Source organism: Papio anubis, chromosome 9, assembly GCF_008728515.1.
Source record: "Papio anubis isolate 15944 chromosome 9, Panubis1.0, whole genome shotgun sequence".
NCBI lineage: Eukaryota > Metazoa > Chordata > Mammalia > Primates > Cercopithecidae > Papio > Papio anubis.
This window is the reverse complement of record NC_044984.1, coordinates 30,396,996-30,421,765: the sequence shown is the minus strand read 5'-3', so window position 1 is coordinate 30,421,765 and position 24,770 is coordinate 30,396,996. Positions and strand designations below refer to the sequence as shown.

General features: G+C 40.2%; 1 protein-coding gene across 8 annotated transcripts in view; it reads left to right on the top strand.

Moving 5' to 3' along the window:
• Positions 1-24,770, top strand: part of AMN1 (antagonist of mitotic exit network 1 homolog) — a 60,402-nt gene that overhangs the window by 16,253 nt on the left and 19,379 nt on the right. For 6 of the 8 annotated variants that reach the window (XR_004176035.1, XM_003906177.5, XM_009180476.4 and 3 more), the window contains 4 exons: positions 4,890-5,022; positions 12,285-12,429; positions 16,603-16,820; positions 17,143-17,199. Coding sequence is in view for 7 of the 8 variants with exons in the window: in XM_003906177.5 (XP_003906226.2) it covers positions 4,890-5,022; positions 12,285-12,429; positions 16,603-16,820; positions 17,143-17,199 (553 nt within the window). In the remaining variant the exon portion in view is untranslated. Of the gene's footprint in view, positions 1-4,889; positions 5,023-5,150; positions 5,266-12,284; positions 12,430-16,602; positions 16,821-17,142; positions 17,200-24,770 lie in introns of those variants that run through there. The other 2 variants (XM_031650412.1, XM_031650414.1) reach the window with 2 other exon arrangements.

Genomic DNA, 24,770 nt, shown 5'->3' with positions numbered 1-24,770 from the left:
CTCTGATCAGCTGTTGCTCTATTCTTTCAAATGTTTATTTGCAAACAATCTTTTTTGTTCTGTGTTCCTATTTAAAAAGCAGATTAAGACTGAGCGCAGGGCTCATGCATGTAATACCAGCTGTTTGGGAGGCCAAGGCAGGAGGCTCACTTCAGCCCTGGAGTTCAAGACCAGCCTGGGCAATATATTGAGACCCCATCTCTACAAGAAATACAGAAAATTAGCTGATTGTGGTAGTGCATGCCTGTAGTCCCAACTACTTGGGAGGCTGAGGTAAGAGGATCACTTGAGCCTTGGGGGTTGAGGCTGCAGTGAGCTGTGATCGTGCCACTGCGCTTCAGCCTGGGCAACAGAGTGAGACCTTGTCTCAAGATACATAAATAAAAATTGTAAAGGCAGATTAAAGGCACAAATGGTATTTCTAGAGAACAGTTTAGAGGGAATCTTAAGATCCTAGTTGGAGATATCTGGTGGTTTGCTTGCTTTATGTTACAGGTGGAGGTGTATTCTAATACTTTCCTGCCATAGAAGCTATAATTTGAGAATTGGATATTTTTTTTGGCCTTTTTTCTTTACCCCTGACTCATAGTACAGCTTTGAGAGAATCATAATATTAAAAAAGCTTTCTGTGCTGCTGTAGCAACTCCTGTGAAATGATTTAAGGGAACTTTATTTATATTTTAAAAACCAATAATTTATTTATAGATATATATAAGTATTAAAAGTATAATTAAATAATGGACAGGAACTATTTTTAAAACTTTATGGTAGTAATTGTCTCTACAAAGAGAGATACATAGCGTAAACCAGGCAAGTATGCAAAAGGGGCTTTAATTTTATCTGAATTTTTTTTTTTCTTTTCTTGAGACAAGGTCTAGCTCTCTCACCCAGGCTGGAGTGCAGTGGCAGAATCACAGCTTACTGCAGCCTTACCTCCTGGGCTCAATCCTCCCACCTCAGCACCCCCTGACCCCAGGTAGCTGGGACTACAAGTGAACGCCGCTACACCCAGCTAATTTTTGTATTATTTGTAGAGACAGGGTTTTGCCATGTTGCCCAGGTTGGTCTTGAATTCCTGGGCTCAAGTGAGCCTCCTGCCTCATTCTCCCAAAGTGCTGGGATTATAGACATAAGCCACCATGCTCAACCTTAATCAGAAATGTTTTATGTCTTGAGATATCTGACACAAATATGATAAAAGTAACAAAATTCTAGGTTTGGGGTACATAGATGTATATCATCCTGTTTTATATTTCTGTATTTTTGGAATTTTTTATTATAAAACAACAAGGAAAAACTTGCAGAAGTGAAAGGAAAACTTGATTTTAAATTACAAATATAAACTGGAAATTCCACATATTTAGTAGAAAAATGAGAATATAGTAGAATTAGATAATACTATAAACATATATACATTAAACATATTTATGTGCAAACATATATACATACATGGAAAGAGATACTTATACACACACATATATATATAACAGACAGAGAGAACATTACATCTCTCATGTAGATAATATACATCCTCTGAATATGTAGAGCATGTATTTGGCCACAACAAAGAGCTCCTACAAATTTGTCAAAAAGTAAGAAAATGGTCCTCAAAAAACTAAAAATGGAACTACTGTATGACTCAGCAATTTCACCACTAGGTAAATATCCAAAATAAAATAAATAAATATATAAAGGAGATATCTGCATTCTCATGTTTATTGCAGCACTATTTGTAATAACCAAGATATTGGCCAGGCATGGTGGCTCACGCCTGTAATCCCAGCACTTTGGGAGGCTGAGGCAGGCGGATCACGAGGTCAGGAGTTCAAGACCATCCTGGCCAACATGGTGAAACCCCGTCTCTACTAAGGACACAAAAATTAGCCAGGCATGGTGGCACGTGCCTGTAATCCCAGCTATTCGGGAGGCCGAGGCAGGAGAATTGCTTGAATCCGGGTAGCAGAGGTTGCAGTGAGCCAAGATCGCACCACTGTACTCCAGCCTGGCAACAGAGCAAGACTCCGTCTTGAAAAATAAAATAAAATAAAATAAAATAAATTAATAATTAAATCTTAGTAAAATGTGGTAAGCATGCCTCTAGAAGCTGAGGCAGGAGGATCTCTTGAGCCCAGGAGGTTAAGGCTGCAGTGAGCTGTGATTGCACCATTGCACCCCAACCTAGGCAACAGAGCAAGACCCTGTCTCAGGAGAGAGGGAGGTAGGGAAGGAGGGAGGAGAGAGGGAGGAAGGAAGGGAGGGAGGGAGGGAAGGAGGGAGGGAGAAAATGAATGAATTCTGTCATATGCAGCAACATGGGTGGAACTGGAGGTCATTTTGTTAAGTAAGCCAGACACAGAAAGACAAATGTCACATGTTCTCATTCATGTATGGGAGCTTAAAAAAAGTGGAGATCATGAAGATAGAGAGTAGATGGGTGGCTAACAGAGGTTGGGAAGGGTAGGGGATGGGGGCATAGAGAGAGGTTGATTAATGGGTATAAATACACAGATAAAATAAATAGTAGTGTTCGATAGATCAGTAGGGTGACTATAGTTAACAATAATCTATTATACACTTCAAAATGGTTAGAAGAGAATAATTTGAATGTTCCTAGCATAAACAAAAGATAAATATTTAAGATGATGGATAACACAATTACCCTGATTTCATCTTTACACGTTATATGAACGTATCAAATTATCACATGTACCCTGAAAATATGTACATCTATTATGTATCAATTTTTAAAAATAACAAACCAGGCAAAGGATATGTATAGATTGTTTATAGAAAAGCATATCCAGATAGCCAGCAAGCTCATGCAAGGATGTTAAGTTTACTGGTAATTAGAGAAATACAAGTTAAAGTAATAGTGAGACATCATTTTCACCTGTTAGGCCTTCCAACATTTAAGAGTAGGTGATCTTGAAAACATAGTGCTGAGTGAAAAACTAAACAAATCTATGACAAGTCCCATGTTTATAAATTAGAAATGCATGCATACAACAAACACATTAAAAGAAAATATACAATGAAAGGATACACATTAAACATGAGAATGGTTTCCTAAGTGGGTGGGGAATGGGAGTGGGAAATGGAGATAACAAAGAAATGGAAAGAATAAATTAAAATAAATTAAATATAAAATAAATAAATAGGGCCAGGCGCAGTGGCTTACACCTCTAATCCCAAGTCAGGAGTTTGAGACCATCCTGGCCAATATGGTGAAACCCTGTCTCTATTAAAAATACAAAAATTAGCCAGGTGTGGTGTGGCACACCCCTATAGTCCCAGCTGCTTGGGAGGCTAAGGCAGAAGAATTGCTTGAACCCGGGAGGCAGAGGTTGCAGTGAGCCGAGATCATGCCACTGTACTCCAGCATGGGCAACAGAGCAAGACTCTGTCTCAAAAAGTAAATAAACTAGCCATAATATCTACTGCTGGAAGGATGTAAAGGGAAAGGAGCTTTCTGACACTACTAATAGAAATATGAAATGTTTTCCAGACTTTCTGAAAAATAATCTGACAACATATCCTAGAAATAGTGGTAATGCTTGTCAGCATGCAAGTCACTAAATAGATCATCTGTACCGTGAAGTATGATGTGGCCATTAAAGGAGAATCAGTACTGTGTTTGATACCTTGAAGGGATTTCATAAGATACTGAATGAAAGACAGTGTAGAAAAGTAAGTGCACTGTGGTGCCATTTTAGGAGACAATGACCCCTCCCCCACACAAGCCTTTAAATATGTGTGTGTGTGTGTGTGTGTGTGTATGTGTGTGTGTGTGTACAAGAACAGAGAAAAATAAGAAAGAGTATATGCTACATTGGTGTGGAGAGCTAAACTAATGGAGGGGGAAGGACAAGAGAGGAAACTGTGTAGGCAACCAAAAGAGGAAAAAGAAAACATTAAAATTGCACTAAAAAATTAATCACGGTTATATGATCACATTCACTCATGAATGTAAAGTTTTATATATGTGAATTAATAAGATTTATATTTGTTTGTTTAAAGTATGAGTTTTTCAGATGGTTGGAATTTCAGTCCACAGATAAGGTATGTTGGTCATAAGATTCTTGGTTGTTGCCTGATAATTCTGCTTTCTGCCTGTACAACCCTGGCACTAAGTTTGATATCTCTGTGATTTGTAGTATTTGCTGAATCTTTGTGATTATGGTTCTTTCTCTAGTGATTTCATTGTCCACTATTCAAGAAAAATAGTGAAAACAAGTTTGCTGGATTGACAGATAAAACTTCAATTAGTGGGTCCCAGTATAATGCTTATTTAGGAGTATGTGTCTTAGAAATTAGACACTTAGGAAAAACACTCTTGTTGGTCATTTAAAATGCATTTTGGTAAATGAGGTATGCATAGAAAAAAATTGTAGAGGAAGAGCATCTTGTCCGTAATTTAACATAGACTAGGTTTTTGAAGCTTACAGAGCTAAAGTTGTAAATATAGTATTAATATAAAATGTATACACTTTTTTTTTTGAGACAGGATCTTGTTCTGTTGCCCAGGCTGGAGTGCAGTGGCACAATCACAACTCCCTTCTGTCTCGACCTTCTGGGCCCAAGCAGCCCTCCCACCTCAGCCTCCCAAGTAGCTGGGACTACAGGCCTACACCACCATGCTCAGCTAATTTTTTTTTTTTTTGGTAGAGACAGTTTCACCATGTTGTTCAGGCTGGTCTCAAACTCCTGAGCTCAAGCCATCCTCCTGCCTGGCCCTCCCAAGGTGTTGGGATTACAGGAGTGAGCCACCACACCCAGCCAAAATGTACATACTTTTATGAAAGGGCTAAGTGCTAACAAATAGCATTAAGACAAGTGTTAGGAATCAGTACAGGCCCAGTGTGATTTACTGTATTGTATTTGTATTTCAGATGCCTTTGGTGCTTCATGAAGAATATTTCCAGATATCTCACAGACATTAAGCCTTTGCCTCCCAACATAAAAGACAGACTGATTAAAATAATGAGCATGCAGGGACGGATAACAGATTCAAATATAAGTGAGGTAAGAATATGAATAACTGTAAAGCAAGCATATTATATTTTCTGTTTAGATATAGTTTTAGATTTTTGGAACAATGGTATATGGTAAGACTGGTCATCGTTTTTAATTTTTTTTTTTTTTTGATACAGGGTCATGCTCCGTTGCCCAGGCTGGAGTACAGTGGTGCAATCTCAGCTCACTGCAACCTCTGCTGCCTGGACTTAGGTGATCCCTCTTCAGCCTCCTGAGTAGATGGGACTATAGGTGTGCACCACCATGCCTGGCTAATTTTTGCATTTTTTTGTAGAGACAGGGTTTCACCATGTTGCCCAGGCTGGTCTCAAACTCCTGAGCTCAAGTGATCCATCCGCCTTAGCCTCCCAAAGTGCTGGGATTACAGGTGTAAGCCACCACGCCTGGCCTGCACTTTAGAATATTATAAAGTATAAGGGTTTTTTTTTTTCCTTCCAGATAACCAAAATGTCCATATGTAATTATCAGGGGAACCCATCCCCAATATTTCAACATAGGTTCTTTCTATTTTCCCTAAGTGTCGGCCAGTCTGAGAAATAAAGAGAAAGAGTACAAAGAGAGGAATTTTACAGCTGAGCCACTGGGGGCGACATCACATATTGGTAGGACCGTGATACCCACCTGAGCCGCAAAACCAAGTTTTTATTAAGGATTTCAAAAGGGGAGGAGGTGTACGAACAGGGAGTAGGTCACATATGTTAAGGGGCAAAAAGCAGAGGAAAGATCACATGCTTCTGAGGAAACAGGGCAAGGACAAAATCAGAACTCCTGATAAGAGTCTATGTTCAGCAGTACACATATTATCTTGATAAACATCTTAACAGAAAACAGGATTTGAGAGCAGAGAACCGGTCTGACCTCAAATTTACCAGGGCTGGGGTTTCCCAATCCTAGTAAGCCTAAGGGTACTGCAGGAGACCAGAGCATAGCTCAGCCCTTATCTCAACCACATAGGACAGACACTCCCAGAGCAGCCATTTATAGACCTCCCCCCAGGAATGCAATTCTTCTCCTAGGGTCTTAATATTAATATTCCTTGCTAGGAAAAAGAATTTTAGCGATATCTTTCCTACTTGCACGTCCGTTTATGGGCTCTCTGCAAGAAGAAAACTATGGCTCTTTTTGCCTGACCCCACAGGCAGTCAGACCTTATAGTTGTCCTCCCTGTTCCCTAAAATCGCTGTTATTCTGTTCTTTTTCAAGATGCACTGACTTCATGTTGTTCAAACACATGTTTTACAATCAATTTGTATAGTTAATGCAATCATCTCAGTGGTCCTGAGGTGACGTACATCCTCAGCTTATGAAGATAACAGGATTAAGAGATTACAATAAAGACAGGTAGAAGAAATTATGAAAGTATTATTTGGGAAGTGATAAATGTCCATGAAATCTTCATAATTTATGTTCCTCTGCCGTGGCTCCAGCTGGTCCCACTGTTCGGGGTCCCTGACTTCCTGCAACATGTAATAGTTCCTAAAAAATCTTCTACCATTGTCTCAGTTACTTCTCTTGTGTCAACCAGAGTCATGGAGACTGAAAATCCAAGCAAAAAGGTTTATTGGTGGTTATAGAATTGAATTCAAGGAACACAGATTCCAGAGGCATCTGAAATCATGTCCTAACTATTTAATTCATATGTCTTAAGAGATATATGAGGTCTTTTAAAGAGAAAGGTGGGAGAGGGTTATCAAACAATTCATTAGTTAGAATAAGGGTTTCTAGGCAGAAATCCTTGATTCAGGGGTTTGGAAAAAGTTCAGTCATCAGCATAGCATAGTCTTTTCACAAGTGGCAGCAATTTCATCTGCAGCATCAGCAAGTACATTCTATAGTCAAGCAGTTGCAGAATGACATTCAGGAACAAAATGGTGTTGCTCTGGCCAGCTCCCATTAGCCTTCCATACACACTTGTCTTCATGGTACCTGTACCCTTGACCTCCATGTTTTCAAAAGGTTTAAAACTTTTTGGTCAAGACTCACAATAAGAAATATATGTTACATTGTGACTCTAGTACACAAACCACACTTAGGTGTAACAATATAATGTGTAGTACATTTTGGTCTTTTTTATTTAATTGTATTCTATTTAGTCTTATTTTATTGAAAAAATATTGATCACAGTCTGCTAAACTGATTTTGTAATCCATTCATGGATAATGACCAGTAGTTAAAAATCACTCTTCTCATCTATACTGTTCTTTTTTCAACTGCTATATTTTCATATTTAATATTTCCAATTCACCTTTTTATGGTTTCTTATTGTTTTATCTTATTAATCTTTTGTTATTTCTTTTAGCATAATATTATGCTTATTAACATCTTTGGCCTCTCTATTTTAATTCCTCTGCTCCTGATGGAATCAGTAATCTTTGTTTTTCTTTTGAAATAGTGGTGCTCTCTAGGTGTCTTGTTTTGGCCTGTGAGCATATCTCTGTATACTCTCTGGTAGTGGTAAGAGTAAAGGAGGCAAGACCCAAGTCTGTTTCAGCCCTATTGAGCTGACATAGGAGGTGGAGGCCTGGAGAGGGTCTGGAGTGATGAGCTGCAAGGCAGAGAGCCCCAAGCACCAGAAAAAGATAGTTAATCACTCTTCCTTCTGCTAAACAGCCCCTCAGATTAGGGCTTAACCTTCAGCCCCTGATTTTTAAAGGTTATTAAATAGCAGAGTAGATAATTTCCTTCAATACTACTCCTGTGTTATCTTTTGTATTTTTGCTATTTGTGTTTCAAAAATTGAAAATGATAGTAGTTTCTACACTACTTACATTTAAATATTGTCTTTGGATTTGCAGCCATCACCACTCTGCAGCCATCACCATCTAGTCTGCAGAGACTAGAACTGCCAATTGCTGTTGAGGGTGAGCGGTAACTATCCGGGCTGGTGGGATGGTGGCAAAATAATTTACCAAGACAGTTGTTGGTAAAGAAAGGCAGATTTATTAGATAATATATGAAAATACATTGCAAGGGAGCAACGGGCAGAACCAGCAAGAGAGGACCCAACTGCCAGGAGACAAAGGCTTGTTGGAGATTTTATAGAATGGAACTTGGGCTGATTGACAATTCCAAGGTAGCAGGGAGCTAACTTGCATCCTTCTGTCAGCCGAGGTGTTTGATGATAAATCGAAGTGTTTGGTGGTAAGCAGGAAGTTTGTGAGTTATGTACGTTGTCTGTGCAGGAAGGCTATATGTTCTGGACCATAAAGAAAGGCAGACCCATAGCTTATCTGCTTCCTTTTTTTTTTTTTTTTTTTTTTAAGACATAGTCTCGCTCTGTCGCCCAGGTTGGAGTGCAGTGGCGCAATCTCTGCTCACTGCAAGCTCCGCCTCCCAGGTTCACACCATTTTCCTCCCTCAGCCTCCCGAGTAGCTGGGACTACAGGTGCCCGCCACCCTGCCCGGCTAATTTTTTTTTTTTTTTTGTATTTTCAGTATAGACGGGGTTTCATTGTGTTAGCCAGGATGATCTCGATCTCCTGACCTTGTGATCCACCCACCTCGGCCTCCCAAAGTGTTGGGATTACAGGCATGAACCATCGCGCCCAGCCTCTCTTTTTGTTTATATGTTCTGGACCATGAAGAAAGGCAGACCTATAGTTTATTTGTTTTCCCCTGGTCCTGCCAGCCTGACTCCCTTTCCCTAATTAGGACTCCATAACAGCTCTGACTTCACTTCACCTTCTGCCTAAAGCCTGTAATCAAAAGGAAGCAAGCTGTGATGATAGCACTCCAGCATGTATTTTTCTGTGGTTTTTGTTTGTTTGTTTTTTGAGACAGGGTCTCACTCTGTCACCCAGGGTAGAGTGCAGTAGCATAATCATGTCTCACCACAGCCTCAACCTCCTGGGCTCAGGTGACCCTCCCACCTCAGCCTCCTGAGTAGCTAGGACTACAGGCACCCGCTCCCACACCCAGCTAATTTTTGTGTTTTTTGTAGAGACAGGGTTTTACCATGTTGCCTAGGCTGGTCTTGAACCTCTGGGCTCAAGCAATCCGCCCACCTTGGCCTCCCAAAGATCTAGGATTATAAGTGTGAGCCACTGTGCCCAGCCTGCATGCTAGAGCATGTGACCAACCCTGTGACTTCACATTGGAATTGCACTTCAACGTGTCTTTAACGTTTCTTCTGCATTAACCTGATATACCTTTATTATAATGATTTATTTTCTTCATGTTAGCTTGCATTTGAACATAGATATCTTAGTAGTGTAGTTTGCTTGGCTCTGTGGAAGTAGAATAATATCTCCAGGTTCTTATTGTTGATGGTTCTGTTAAAGTATGTAATGTTATATGTGACTCATAGATGAACCGTTATGACACTGTGGAAAAATGGTGGTTTTTTCACTTTTCCACCATCCACATTTCTTTGTGTCCCTTTAGCTTATACATCAGTGACTTAGGTTTTTGTTTGATGGCAATCCTTACTATTTTTTAAACCTAATTTTAGCTGAATTAAAAAGGAGGGGTGAAGAGGGTGAATGAAATAGAAAAATAAGACATGATTTTTCTGGGTACTCTCCCTCTAGACTCCATTCTTAACAAGAGTCCTGCTTATGACATTATTCAAAAAGCCAGATACAGCATCTGTTACAAAGTTACACACATCTTTGGATGGCTGTTTTTGAAGTATTTTGTAAATCTTTTTGTACTCTCTGGATGGAGAAGGCCTTTTTAAACATGATACCAAAGTTGGAAACCAAGAAAAAAAAGATGGATGGGTTTGATTACTTAAAAATACAGACTTCCTTATGGCAAGAAGGGAAAAAAAAGAAACGAAGTCAAAAACTTGGAAAAATATTTACAATATGTATGAAAATCTAGGGGCTTTTTTATCTTGACAATATAAAGAATCCCTCCAAACCAATAAGAAAAAACCAAAACAACCAAATAAAAAACCAGAAGAATCAGGAACTACTCAGAGGAAAAAATACAAATCTCCAATAACATATCAAAGGATATTTAACCTTACTAGTCATCAAAGTGACAGTTTGCCTTTCAGTTTGGCAGAGACTTGAAAAAAATCCCCAAACCCAATGTTAGCAATAGTGTGGAGAAACTGTCACTTTTATCTCCTGTTAGTGAGAGTGTAAATTGATTTTAAAAAACCTTTTAGAAGGACAGTTTGGCATTAACTATTAAAAATTCTAAAGATTTGCTTATTATTAACTCAACAATTTACTTCCTGTAGAAATCTCAGGGAGATAATAGAAAAGTACACAGGTATATTCATTATAATATAATTTATGATAATAAGCATAGTTATGTATAGCATATATTATAAGCAAGACACCTTTATTTCTCACAACATTTCCTGTTATAATAATAAGGCTAGTAAAGCACAGAGAGAAAACTGAGCTTGATCGCAATCATAGGGTTCCAACTTGGACAGTCTGCCTGCAAAGCACATGTTCTTAATCATGGCACAACATTGCCCACCTAAAACCACCTAAATGTTCAGCTCAGGTGTTTGCCAGTGTAGGATGCATTTAATAAGTTATGGTACTTGCAGAAAATGGAATAATATACAACTACAATCTATTGATTTTATAAAAAGTGCTCATCTTATATGTGATCTGATCCTGTTGTTCTTCAAAGGGTTTTTTTAAACTCAAAAAACATCAAAATGAATATATACAGCCATAAAACCATGTCCTTTACAGCAGCATGGATGCAGCTGGAGGCCATTATCCTAAGTGAATTAATGCAGCCACAGAAAACCAAATACCACATGTTCTCACTTATAAGTGGGAGCTAATCATTGGGTGCACACAGACATAAAGATGGGAAAAATATACACTGGGGACTTCAAAAGGGAGGAAGGAGGAAGGGAAGCAAGGGTTGAAAAACTACCTGTCAAGTACTGTGTTCACTATTTGGGTGATGGGTTCAGTTGAAGCCTAAACTTCAGCATCACACAGTATATCCCTGTAACAAACCTGCATGTGTACCCCCAATCTAACATTTTTAAAAAACTAATATAATTTTATCTCTGGGTATTGGTATTATGGGTAATTTTAGTTATAGAGGTCAAAAGTTTAGGCTTTGGAATTTAAAGGACCTGGGTTCCAATCCCAGCTCTGCTCCTTTGGCTATGTTCTTTATGTTGGCTGCTTAAGCTCTCAGGGTCTTAATTCCCATTGGTAAAATGGCAATGACCAATCCCTTGCGGGGGCGGGGGGCGAGGGTTGAGAGAGAGAGAGAGAATATTAAATAACATAATGTAGGCCAGGCACTGTGGCTCACGCCTGTAATCCCAGCACTTTGGGAGGCCGAGGTGGGTGGATCACCTGAAGTCAGGAGTTCGAGACCAGCCTGACCAAGATGGAGAAACCCCATCTCTACTAAAAAATACAAAATTAGCCGGGTGTGGTGGTGCATGCCTGTAATCCCAGCTACTGGGAGGCTGAGGCAGGAGAATCGCTTGAACCCGGGAGGCGGAGGTTGCAGTGAGCCGAGATCGTGCCATTGCACTCCAGCCTGGGCAACAAGAGTAAAACTCCATCTCAAAAAATAAATAAAATAAAATAAAAAATAACATAATGTATATGACAGTACCTTTCCTGGTAAGCATCTAATAAATAGAAATCATTATTCTTCTAATTTATTATAATTTTTCTAAATTGAATGCTTTACAATAATAATACATTATTTTATTTTCAGAAAGGTAAAGCCATTTCTATTTTGGAAAAAAAGAACAGAAAAATACTCCCAGGAAAGAGCTCAGAATGCTTAGGAATTAATCTATTATTTGTCAACCTCAAGAAAACACCCAGTAATACTGGGGTATTGTATTAGCTCCCAAAAATAATGATACAGAAGGTAAATATTCTAGATAAGCAATACTAGTGCTCTGTAAGCACTTGGTTTACAAGTGATTAAAGACTCATACTTCCTAAGCACAGAGGCACATAGGGAGAGTCTCTAATGCTAGCAACTACCAGAAGATTATTACTCACTGCCACATTGGTTAAGCTTCTCAGGTCTACGGATCCTTTCCCTGAATTAGCCATCTCAACAGTACTTTGTGTCCCAAGAAGGACTTTGCTGGCACTGGAAGCTGCACCTCCCGCTGGAAGTAGATGTGGTTTCCCCTGCTTGATGTGTCTGTCTCCACATGGATACACTTCTGTATTCTTTGCTGTATTTTACATCAGCCACTTGTCTGTTATGACCACCAAAACACTGACTATGGAACATTTATATTTATAGAAAGAAATAATTTTTTCAAAATCACTTATTTGTTACAGATTTTACATCCTGAAGTCCAAACTCTAGACCTGCGGAGCTGCGATATATCAGATGCTGCTCTCCTGCACTTGTCTAACTGTAGAAAACTGAAGAAATTAAATTTAAATTCTTCAAAAGGGAACCGAGTTTCTGTAACTTCAGAAGGTACATTTATTAACACTGTGTAGATTACTATTCACTCTCTGGTAAAACGGTGGAGTAAGGGAGAAAATACGTCAAAAGAGAGTATGAAGAAGTCAAAGAAATACAAATTATGTTTATCAGTAAAAACACTCAGACTAAGAAAATAATCCAAGTTAGAATTCTTGCTTATAAGCAGTGCTCAAAGTTAAGAAAGACAGTGGGTAAGTCACTACCTTGTATTTTAAACATATTTAAAATAAACATGGGCCAGGCTAGGTGGCTTATGCCAGTAATCCCAGCACTTTTTTAGCTGGGAGGCCGGCAGACTTCTTGAGCCGAGGAGTTCGATATCAGCCTGGCCAGCATGGTGAACTGTCCCCCACCCCCACCCCGTCTCTACAAAAAATACAAAAGTTAGCCAGGCATGGTGGTGCACCCTGTAGTCCCAGCTACTTAGGAGGCTGAGGCAGGAGAATCCCTTGAGCCTGGGAGGTAGAGGTTGCAATGAGCCGAGATTGCATCACTACTCCAGCCTAGGTGACACGGAGACTCTGTCTCAAAGAAATAAAAAATAGGCTGGGCGTGTTGGCTCACGCCTGTAATCACAGCAATTTGGGAGGCTGAGGCGGGCAGATCACGAGGTGAGGAGGTCGAGACCATTCTGGCTAACACAGTGAAACCCCATCTCTACTAAAAAATACAAAAAATTAGCCAGGCATGGTGACATGTGCCTGTAGTCCCAGCTACTTGGTAGGCTGAGGCAGGAGAATTGCTTGAACCTGGGAGGTGGAGGTTGCAGTGAGCCGAGATTGTGCCACTGCACTCCAGCCTGGGCAACAGAGCAAGACTCCGTCTCAAAAAAAATAAAATTAAAATTAAAACTAAAAAAAAAAAATGGATACGTATGTCTATATTTTAAATATTTTGCCTGGTATAGTGGAACAAGAAATGACCAGTTCATATTTTGTTAAGGCTTTTTTGATGCCATATTACAAAAGAATTAATCATCAGAGTAAAGTTACCAGGTATTCTCCTATCAGTTTGTGTAATGCATAGTTTTTAATAGCTAGACAAACTGCATTGTTCAGTGTCACTATTACATGAATTAGTAAATCTTTACCTTTTTCCCCCATAGATCTCTTTTTTTCAATATTTGGTTTGCATTAATATTTTTATTTTTTTATTAATATAAGACAGTGTCTTGCTCTGTCACCCAAGCTGGAATGCAGTGGCACAATCTTGGCTCACTGTAGCCTCAACCTCCCAGGCTCAAGCGATCCTCCCACCTCAGCCTCCCAAGTAGCTGGGACCGCAGGTGTGCACCACCATCCCCTGCTAATTTTTTATTTTTAGTAGAGTCGAGGTCTCACTATGTTGCCCAGGCTTTTCTTTTTTTTTTCAATATAAGAAAGGAGGACTTTTTTGGCCTACTTAGGTTTCTGGAAAATTCTGTGGGTAGTTGAGTATATTTTGCAGTCATCTTGGTTAGCAAGTTAGGATATTCATAATATTGCAAACAAGCATAAGTTTTAAAATGTTTACATAAATAATAACTCACTAAAAAGAACTTCTTCAATAAAACCACATTTCTCTACACTCACACCACACTTCTGACAGCAAATGTGTGGGGTTTTTTCACACCAAACAATTCTCCAACTCTCTGGACACCATCTGGGTGCCCTACAATTTAATTCAATTCTGACACTACCTGGAGTTAGCATCAGATCCCACAAGTTAAGGGCTCAGTCCCACAAGACTATCCCCACTTCAGATGCCAATTGCAAGACCAGGCCTCTGGTACACATGACTGACCAACTATAAATGGAGGGTTTCCATGACCTCCTCCATTCGATAATTTGTCAGAATGGCTCACAAAACTCAGGGAATCACTTTTGTTACATTTACCAGTTTATTCTAAAAGATTATAAAGGACACTGATGAACAGCAAGATGAAGAGTACATAAGGTGAGGTCTGGAAGCACAGGAGCCTCTGTCCCCGTGGACTTGGGATACATTGCCCTCCCAGCATGTGGATGCATTCACCAACACAGAAGCTCATCAAGTCTCCTTGTTCAAGAGGTTTTTTTTTTCTTCTTCCTTTTTTTTCCTTTTCTTTTCTTTTTCTTTCTTTTTTTTTTTGAGACAGAGTCTCACTCTATCGCCCAGGCTGGAGTGCAGTGGTGCCATCTCAGCTCACTGCATCCTCCACCTCTGGGTTCAAGAGATTCTCCTGCCTCAGCCTCTGGAGTAGCTGGGATTACAGGCGTGTAACACCACGCCCAGCTAATTTTTGTATTTTTAGTAGAGACGGGGTTTCACCATGTTGGCCAGGCTGCTCTCAAACTCCTGAGCTCAAGTAATCTGCCCGCCTCGGCCTCCCAAAGTGTTGGGATTACAGGCATGAGCCACTGCCCTTGGCCAAGAATTTTTTTTTCTTTTCTTTCTTTTTTTTTTTTGAGAGGGAGTCTTGCTCTGTTGCCCAGGCTGGAGTGCAGTGGTGCAATCTCGGCTCACTGCAACCTCCACCTCCCGGGTTCAAGCGATTCTCCTGTCTCAGCCTCCTGAGTAGCTGGGATTACAGGCACGTACCACCATGCCCAGCTAATTTTTGTATTTTTAGTAGGGACGGGGTTTCACCAGGTTGATCAGGCTGGTCTTGAACTCCTGACGTTGTGATCTGCCTGCCTCAACCTCCCAAAGTGCTGGGATTACAGGCGTGAACCACCACATCCATCCCAAGAGTTTTTATAGAGCTTAATCCCCATCCCCTATTCCCTGCTGTCCCTGACCCCCACCTCGCCAAAGGTCTGTGGACTGAGCTGAATATTCTGACCTTCTAATCACTTGATTTTTCTGGAGACAGGCCCCAACCTTAGGCTGTCTAAGGGTCCTGTGCTGTCACCTCATTAGCCTAAACTTAGGTGTGACCAAAAGGGGCTTATTATGACTAACAAAAGGTACTCCTATCACTCAGGAAATTCCAAGGCTTTTTGGAGCTCTATGTCAGGGACTGAGAACAAAGGTCAAATATAGTTCTTATTGTATCACAACTTCCATGCTGGACACTGGTAAATAAAATAACTGGTCTTAAGAAAAAAAAAAAAGTTCGTTCTTAAGATATGGAAAACAGTAGGAATGACCTGCTCATGAATTTACCATATTCCCTTCTGTGTGTTTTGCCCACAAAGGTATCCCTTTTTTTTTTTTTTTTTTTGAGACGGACTCTTGCTCTGTCGCCCAGGCTGGAGTGCAGTGGCCCGATCTCGGGTCAACCGCCTCCCGGGTTGACGCCATTCTCCTGCCTCAGCCTCCCAAGTAGCTGGGATTACAGGTGCCCGCCACGTCATCCGGCTAATTTTTTTGTATTTTCAGTAGAGACGGGGTTTCACCGTGTTAGCCAGGATGGTCTCGATCTCCTGACCTTGTGATCCACCCGCCTCAGCCTCCCAAAGTGCTGGGATTACAGGCATGAGCCACCATGCTTGGCCCCATAAAGGTATCTTTTGACAGTACTACTATGTTTGTTTATGACCAAAGGGCCCAGGATCCCCAAAGTACTCTTTTATATATGTGCACCCATCTCCAGTGTACACTTATATCAGTTTGACTGGATTTAAAGACTTCTCTTTTTTGACCATCAGAAAAATGTAAGATTGGTCCAGGCTAACAGAAGGAGCATGGTGGTAGAAAATAAATTCACTTTTGAGAACAGTCAAAGTGGAGGAAGAGAGAATACATAGGCATAGCTATAAATTTCTAACCGTAAGCATGAAGACCATGACTGAAACCATTTGTGCAGTTTAACTTTTGGTTTCCCTCCAAAGTCCACAAGAAAATTAACTTGATTACTTGAAAATTTTTGTTTTAACCAAAAGGAGAATCGCCTACTATTTAACTATCTAATTGGGTTCTGAATGACTTTTGGCTATTTCCTAAAAGCAATTCAACCTGTGGACAATAAAGCCTTGCCATTAATTGCTGATACTACAGACTGTGTAGAAAATTCCCGAAACATTCCAAGAGAGTTCTGAATAATGACAGCATCACTGGAAAATCAGTATATCCTCACAGGTGGACTACTTTGAAAAGGGCTAACACTGAATTGGTGATTGCTAAAATGAAAATCAGTCACATTTCTCATGTCTACATATACATACATATAGCTTATTGATACATAATTATATTTTCTCCCAGGAATAAAAGCTGTGGCTTCATCTTGTTCATACCTACATGAAGCTTCTTTGAAAAGATGCTGCAATCTCACTGATGAAGGAGTCGTTGCTCTTGCACTCAATTGCCAGCTGCTAAAGATCATCGATTTAGGTGGCTGCTTAAGTATTACTGATGTGTCCCTACATGCATTAGGAAAAAACTGCCCATTTTTGCAGTGTGTTGACTTTTCAGCTACTCAGGTAAATGACATATAGGCTTCAAACATATGGACTATGTGTTTACCAAATGTGTTTTCATGACTAATGAGAACATATAACAATTAGTTCATTTTGTTTTTGTTGAAACTATTGACCACTTCATGCTTTTAGTGGTTAAGTAATTGCGATATATTTTGGCATATTCCTCTCAATTAAGTAACAAGGGTGGAAGTTATATATGGCTAAAACACATGTTTGATGAATGGGAGGCAATAAGACTATATCTAAATAATGAATACATTTTAGAAAATTCTACTTCCATTGTCTGGATTCATGGACTGTGTTTCTTTTTCCCTTTGCTTAGGTATCTGACAGTGGTGTGATTGCACTTGTTAGTGGACCTTGTGCCAAGAAATTAGAGGTAATTTAAAAATAATTATAAAGATGGTGGTGATTAAATGTTTATATTCTCAGAAATTATTTTTAAAACCTAGCAGAGAACCAATGCTTTATCAATTAAATATTTAAGGGACTTTGTTGGTGGGGTTTGTATCTCTTTATTGCCAGAGTAAATAAAAACTGTTAAGTTAGGAAATAAAATAAAGGTGCTTTAAAATAAAAACTCATTTTACTTCCAATAAAAGGCTTTATTTCCCAGAAGTTTTAGCTGCTAACAGATTTAAGAATCAGCTTATTATGGATGAAGATTATGAATGTTTATCAGTGTAAAGTCATATTATTTATAATAGGATTTCAGGTCTTAATGATATTTCTACCAGGAGTACTAATTCTCTTGACATCCTGTCATCCTATTTTTCTTGATAGCCACATTGTATGATCATTTAAAAAAATTTTTTTTTTTTTTTTTTGAGATAGAGTCTCGCACTGTTGCCCAGGCTGGAGTGCAGTGGCATGGTCTCGGCTCACTGCAACCTCTATCTCCCAGGTTCAAGCAGTTCTTGTGCCTCAGCCCCTCAAGCAGCTGGGATTACAGACGTGTGCCACCAGCTAATTTTTGTATTTTTAGTAGAGACGGGGTTTTACCATGTTAGCCAGGCTGGTCTCAAACTCCAGACCTCAGGTGATCAGACCGCCTTGGCCACCCAAAGTGCTGGGATTACAGGAGTGAGCCACCGCACCCGGCCTAAAAAAGCTCTTAAATTTGTGTTCATCCTTTGAATTGAATCACTAATACACTTGTTTTTTTTTTTTTTTTTGAGACAGAGTCTCGCTCTGTCGCCCAGGCTGGAGTGCAGTGGCCGGATCTCAGCTCACTGCAAGCTCTGCCTCCTGGGTTTATGCCATTCTCCTGCCTTAGCCTACCGAGTAGCTGGGACTATAGGCACCTGCCACCTCGCCCAGCTAGTTTTCTTGTATTTTTTTTTTTAGTAGAGATGGGGTTTCACCACGTTAGCCAGGATGGTCTCTATCTCCTGACCTCGTGATCCGCCCGTCTTGGCCTCCCAAAGGGCTGGGATTACAGGCTTGAGCCACCGCGCCTGGCCCACTAATACACTTGTAACCTATTTCTAAATATATTAAGAAGCCTTTTATTCCAGGATTTTGGTTTTCGCCTTCCGCAGTTGACAAGTGGTATAATATAACTATGCAGTTTAACAGTAAGCTACATCAAATCCTTTTTGGAAGTAAGCAGCTGTAAATGAATTATAAAAATGTTAGTAAAAATAACTATTTTAATAGGGTACAGTGGTGCATGCCTGTAGTCCCAGCTACTCAGGGAGGCTAAGGCAGGAGGATCTCTTGAACCCAAGAGTTGGAGTCCAGCCTGGCAACATAGTGAGACCTTGTATCTTAAATAAATTAATTAAGTACTTTTTTCATTTTAATATTTATTTATTTATTTAGAGATGGAGTCTTGCTCTGTCGCCCAGGCTGGAGTGCAGTGGTGTGATCTCAGCTCACTGTAATCTCCATGTCCCAAGTTCAAGCGATTCTCCAGCCTCTGTCTCCTAAGTAGCTGGGACTACAGGCATGTGCTAACCACATCCAGCTAATTTTTATATTTTTTTATTAGAGACAGGGTTTTGCCATGTTGGCCAGGCTGGTCTCAGACTTCTGACCTCAGGTGATACACTCCCCTCGGCCTCCCAAAGTGCTAGGATTATAGGTGTGAGCCACCATGCCCGACCATAAATACATTTGTTTAAAAAGCCAACTATTGTAATGGAATGACAATGCATATTTTTGCCAAAATATTTATCCTTGAGTTATTGCCCAAAGAGATTCTTTTTTGTGATCTTATATATCTGGGTCTTGGTAGCATATATATATTTTAAATATTTTATTAAGAACCACGTTAGGCTGGGCATGGTGACTTATGCCTATAATCCCAGCACTTTGGGAGGCCGAGACAGGTGGATCACCTGAAGTCAGGCGTTCAAGACCAGCCTGGCCAACATGGAAAAACCCCATCTCTACTAAAAATACAAAAATTAGCTGGGCATGATGGCAAGTACCTGTAATCCCAGCTACTTGGGAGGCTGAGGCAGGAGAATCGCTTGAACCTGGGAGGTGGGAGGTTTCAGTGAGCCGAGATTGCACCATTGCACTCCAGCCTGGGCAACAGGAATGAAACTCCATCTTGAAAAAAAAAAGAAAGAAAGAAATTACCATATTATTATTATACCAAGTTTTGAATTCCAAGTTGCATCCTAAATGCAGGAGCAGTAATTTTTGGTATTTTAAGTGCAAACATTTGTCGAGCACTTACCATTATGCCAGGCTGTATACTAACTGCATTATATTCAGTAGGTTATGTAATGCTTACAACATTATCCTGTAATTACTATAATTTTAAATAAAGTTCTCAGTTAACTTAATCACCTTCAAATAAAACCACCAAGAAATTAGTTGTTATGCATGATAGTAAACATACTAACATATTTACCTCAGCATTATAAAATTAAGAGCCCCAACCTAAGCAGAATGAGAACAAAATGCAATAACCAGTAAGTGTTGGTGACTGTAGTGCCATATCATTACATTTTTTATTTTTTGTTTTCTAAAGATTATTCCAAAGTGCCAAAACATTTTAATGGAAATTTATTAGAAATTTATTAGAACTTAATGCCTTCCTTAAACAAAGTAGAGTGAATATATTTTTTAAAAAATTGTTTTGTTTTGTTGAGACAGCATCTTGTTATGTTGCCCATGCTGGTCTCAAACTCCTGGCCTCAGTGATCCCCCTGTCCTAACCTCCTAAAGTGCTGGATCACTACAGGTGTGAGCCACATGCTTGGCCTGAGTGAATATACTTTAACCTTTGGTTTATAGCATCCTCTGACTCAAACTGAAGGACAAACTTAAATTTTGTTTTTTGAGACAGGGTCTTGTTCTGTCACCCAGGGTGGAGTACACGGGCCCGATCATGGCTTACGGCAGCCTTGACTGCCCTGGCTCAAGCAGTCCTCCCACCTCAGCTTCCTCAATAGCTGGGGCTACATGTATGTGCCACCACTCCTGGCTACCTTTTTATTTTTTGTAGAGCCGGGTCTTGCCATGTTGCCCAGGATGATCTCGAACTCCTGGACTCAAGCAATTCTGCCTTGGCTTCCCAAAGTGCTGGAATTACAGGTATAAGCCACCATGTCTGGCTTAAATTTTTTTTTCTTTTTTTTTTTTTTTGAGACAGAGTTTCGCTTTTGTGGCCCAGGCTAGAGTGCAATGGTGCAATCTCAGCTCACTGCAACCTCCGCCTTCCGGGTTCAAGCAATTCTCCTGCCTCAGCCTCCCAAGTAGCTAGGATTACAGGCAGCTGCCACCACGTCCGGCTAATTTTTGTATTTTTAGTAGAGCCAGGGTTTCACCATGTTGGCCAGGCTGGTCTCAAACACCTGATTTCAGGTGATCCACCCTCCTTGGCCTCCCAAAGTGCTGGGATTACAGGTGTGAGCCATTGCACCCAGCCCTAACTTTTTTTTTTTTTTAACTGACTACTCTCATAGGTAATGCAGAGGCCCAGCTTTCATCACATTTTAATCTGTTGCTTTTAATTTGTTCTATTCTGGGAAATTAAATTATTAATGTTGCTAAATTATTTATAATTTGGAAATCAATTTGATTAAAGGTCTAAGGACCTTTACTAAAGATTGACAAGAAGCCAAATGCGGTAGCTCACTTCTGTAATTTCAGCACTTTGGGAGGCCAAGGCAAGTGGATCCCTTGAGCCCAGGAGTTCAAGAACAGCCTGGGCAACATAGTGAAACCTTGTCCTTATGAAAAATACAGGCTGGGCACGGTGGCTCATGCCTGTATTCCCAGCACTTTGGGAGGCCAAGGCGGGTGGATCACCTGAGGTTGGGAGTTTGAGACCAGCCTGACTAACATGAAGAAACCCTGTCTCTACTAAAAATACAAAATTAGCCAGGTGTGGTGGCTCATGCCTGTAATCCCAACTACTCAGGAGGCTGAGGCAGGAGAATCGCTTGAACCCAGGAGGCAGAGGTTGTGGTGAGCTGAGATCACACCGTTGCACTTCAGCCTGGGCAACAAGAGCAAAACTCCATCTAAAAAAAAAAAAGGAAAAATACAAAAATTGGCCAGACATGGTGGCTCACGCCTGTAATCCCAGCTCTTTGGGAGGCCGAGGCAGGTGGATCACGTGAGGTCAGAAGTTCGGAGACGAGCCTGACCAACATGGAGAAACCCTGTCTCTACTGAAAATACAAAATTAGCTGGGTGTGGCAGTGCATGCTACTCAGGAGGCTAAGGCTTGAACCTGGGAGGTGGAGGTTGCAGTGAGCCGAGATCATGCCATTGCACTCAGTCTGGACAACAAAAGCGAAACTCCATCTAAAAAAAAAAAAATTAGCCAGAGGTGGTGGTGCATGCCCGTACTCCCAGCCACTCGGGAAGCTGGGGTGGGGAGATCAATTGAACTTGGGAGGTTGAGGCTACAGTGAACTGTGTTTGCACCACTGCACTCCAGCTTGGGGAACAGAGTGAGACGTTGTCTCAAAAAAATTAAAAAATTATAAAATTAAAGAAAAAAAAGATCGACAAGCACTCAGTACAAACTTATGTTACAACATTTAGCAAATATCATGATCGTTTCTGAAATCTCTGTTGATCATTGTGTTCATCATCTTGTTCATTTTATCCTCAGCTTTTAATACAATTCCAGATACGTGGTAGTACCTCAATAAATGTTATCACATTCTTGGCCTTATATTACAGTCATTTCATAAGTTTCTACAAAAATCCTTATAATTAAAATTTAATTTGCAGTATAAAATTTCATTTATTAATAAATATTAAGCATTTACTGTTCTAGATCCCGGCATATCAGAGAACAGACTGTCCATATGATGTAACATACTTTACTTGTTTTTTATTCTTGGTAATTCAGATTGTTTCTGGTTTTTAACTATTAGAAATAATTATATATTGGGACAATCACTTTTCCTTCCGTTGCTATAATGAACTCCCCAAAATGGAACAAATGGATTAATAGGTATGAATACTTTTTTAACAGTCCTAAATTGTTTTCCATAAAAGTTATGCTATGAGTATGCAATTTCAGTAAGACCCTAATCTGCCAGAATTTTCTTTTTTTTAATGCCTTCATTTAATTTGGTTTTTGTTGTTGTTGTTGTTGTTTTTGAGACAGAGTTACACTTTGTCACTCAGGCTGGTATGCAGTGATCTCGGCTCACTGCAACCTCCACCTCCCAGGTTCAAGTGAGTCTTCTGCCTCAGCTTCCCAAGTAGCTGGGACTACAGGTGCACACCACCACACCCAGCCAATTTTTGTATTTTTAGTAGAGATGGGGTTTCACTGTGTTGGCCACGCTGGTCTTGAACTCCTGATCTCAGGTGATCTGCCCGCCTTGGCCTCCCAAAGTGCTGGATTTGTTCTTTTTCTAAAATAATGTTACAGCTGGGTGCAGTAGCTCACGCCTGTAATCCCAACACTTTGAGAGGCGAGGCCAGTAGATCACTTGAGGTCAGAGTTTGAGGCCAGCCTGACCAACATGGTGAAATCCTGTCTCTACTACAAATACAAAAATTAGCCAGGCGTGGTCGCACACGCCTGTAATCCCAGCTACTCGGGAGGCTGAGGCAGAAGAATCACTTGAACCCTGGAATGGAGGTTGCAATGAGCCGAGACTGCTCCATTGCACTCCAGCCTGGGCAACAAGAATGAAACTCTGTCTCAAAAAAACATAAAGTAAAATAAAATAAAATAATGTTACATCTAAAGCCACACTCAATTATTCTCCCAGGCCGGGCGCGGTGGCTCAAGCCTGTAATCCTAGCACTTTGGGAGGCTGAGACGGGCGGATCACGAGGTCAGGAGATCGAGACCATCCTGGCGAACACGGTGAAACCCCGTCTCTACTAAAAAGTACAAAAAACTAGCCGGGCGAGGTGGCGAGCGCCTGTAGTCCCAGCTACTCGGGAGGCTGAGCCAGGAGAATGGCGTAAACCCGGGAGGCGGAGCTTGCAGTGAGCAGAGATCCGGCCACTGAACTCCAGCCTGGGTGACAGAGCGAGACTCCGTCTCAAAAAAAAAAAAAAAAAAAAAATTATTCTCCCTTTCTGCCTTCAGAGGTAACCACTATCCTAAATATGATTATGTATCTCTCCTTCCATGTTTGGATACCTTTTCTTTTTTTCCTTCCTGTGGACCCTGCTCAGACAGAAATGGATACTTTTTCTATTATGTATAAATCCATAAATATGACATAGCCTTGTTTTATATGTTTTCAAATTTTACATAATAGCTTCATAATATATGTCCCTTTACAATTTGTGTTATTCAAAATTATTTTCTGAAATTTTTCAGGTGTAATTGAGGTATAATTTACATACAAGAAAATTCATTCATTTTATGTGCATAGTTGGACAAATTTTGGTAATTGTTATACAGCCATATAACCACCACCACAATTGATACATAAACATTTTCGTCACCCTAAAAAGTTGTCTGTTTTCTCTGTGGTTTTATTTTGTTTTTTTGTCTCTAGTCCTTTGTAGTTGATCCCCTTCTGTGACCCTCTCTTAGGCAACCACTGATTTACTTTGTCATTGTTTTGGCTTTTCTATAGTTGTATATAAATTCAACTTTATATAAATATAATTTGATGTAAATGGAATTCTGCAGAATATAATACAGTATTTTGGGTTTTATTTCTTTATTTTACTTCCTTCACTTAGCATAGTGTTTGCGAGATTGATCCATGTTGTTGCATATGTTAATATTTCATTTCTTTTTTTTTTTTTTTTTTCCCGAGATGGAGTCTCACTCTGTTGCCCAGGCTGGAGTGCAGTGGCACAATCTCAGCTCACTGCAACCTCCATCTCCCAGGTTCAAATGATTCTCCTGCCTCAGCCTCCCGAGTAGCTGGGAATACAGGCACGTGCCACCACGCCCAGCTATTTTTTTTGTATTTTTAGTAGAGATGAGGGGTTTCACCATGTTAGCCAGGATGGTCTCGATCTCCTGACCTCGTGATCCACCCACCTCGGCCTCCCAAAGTGCTAGGAGTACAGGTGTGCACCACTGCGCTCAGCCCCTTCTTATTGCTAAGTAGTATTCCATAGTATGGATATGCCATAATTTATTTATAATTTTACCATGTGATGGAAAGATAAATAGCTGGGATTTAATTAAACTTAAAAGAGCTTTTGCACAGCAAAAGGAACAGTCAGCAGAGTAAACAGATAACCCACAGAGTGGGAGAAAAATCTTCACAATCTATACATCTGACAAAGGACTAATATCCAGAATCTGGAACAAACTCAAATTAGCAAGAAAAAAAGCAAACAGTCCCATCAAACAGTGGGCTAAGAACATGAATAGACAGTTCTCAAAAGAAGATATACAAATGGCCAACAAACATAAAAAAATGCTCAACATCACTAATGATTGGGGAAATGCAAATCAAAACCACAATGCGATACCACCTCCTGTAAGAATGGCCATAATCAAAAAAATCAAAAAATAATAGATGTTGGTGTGGATGCAGT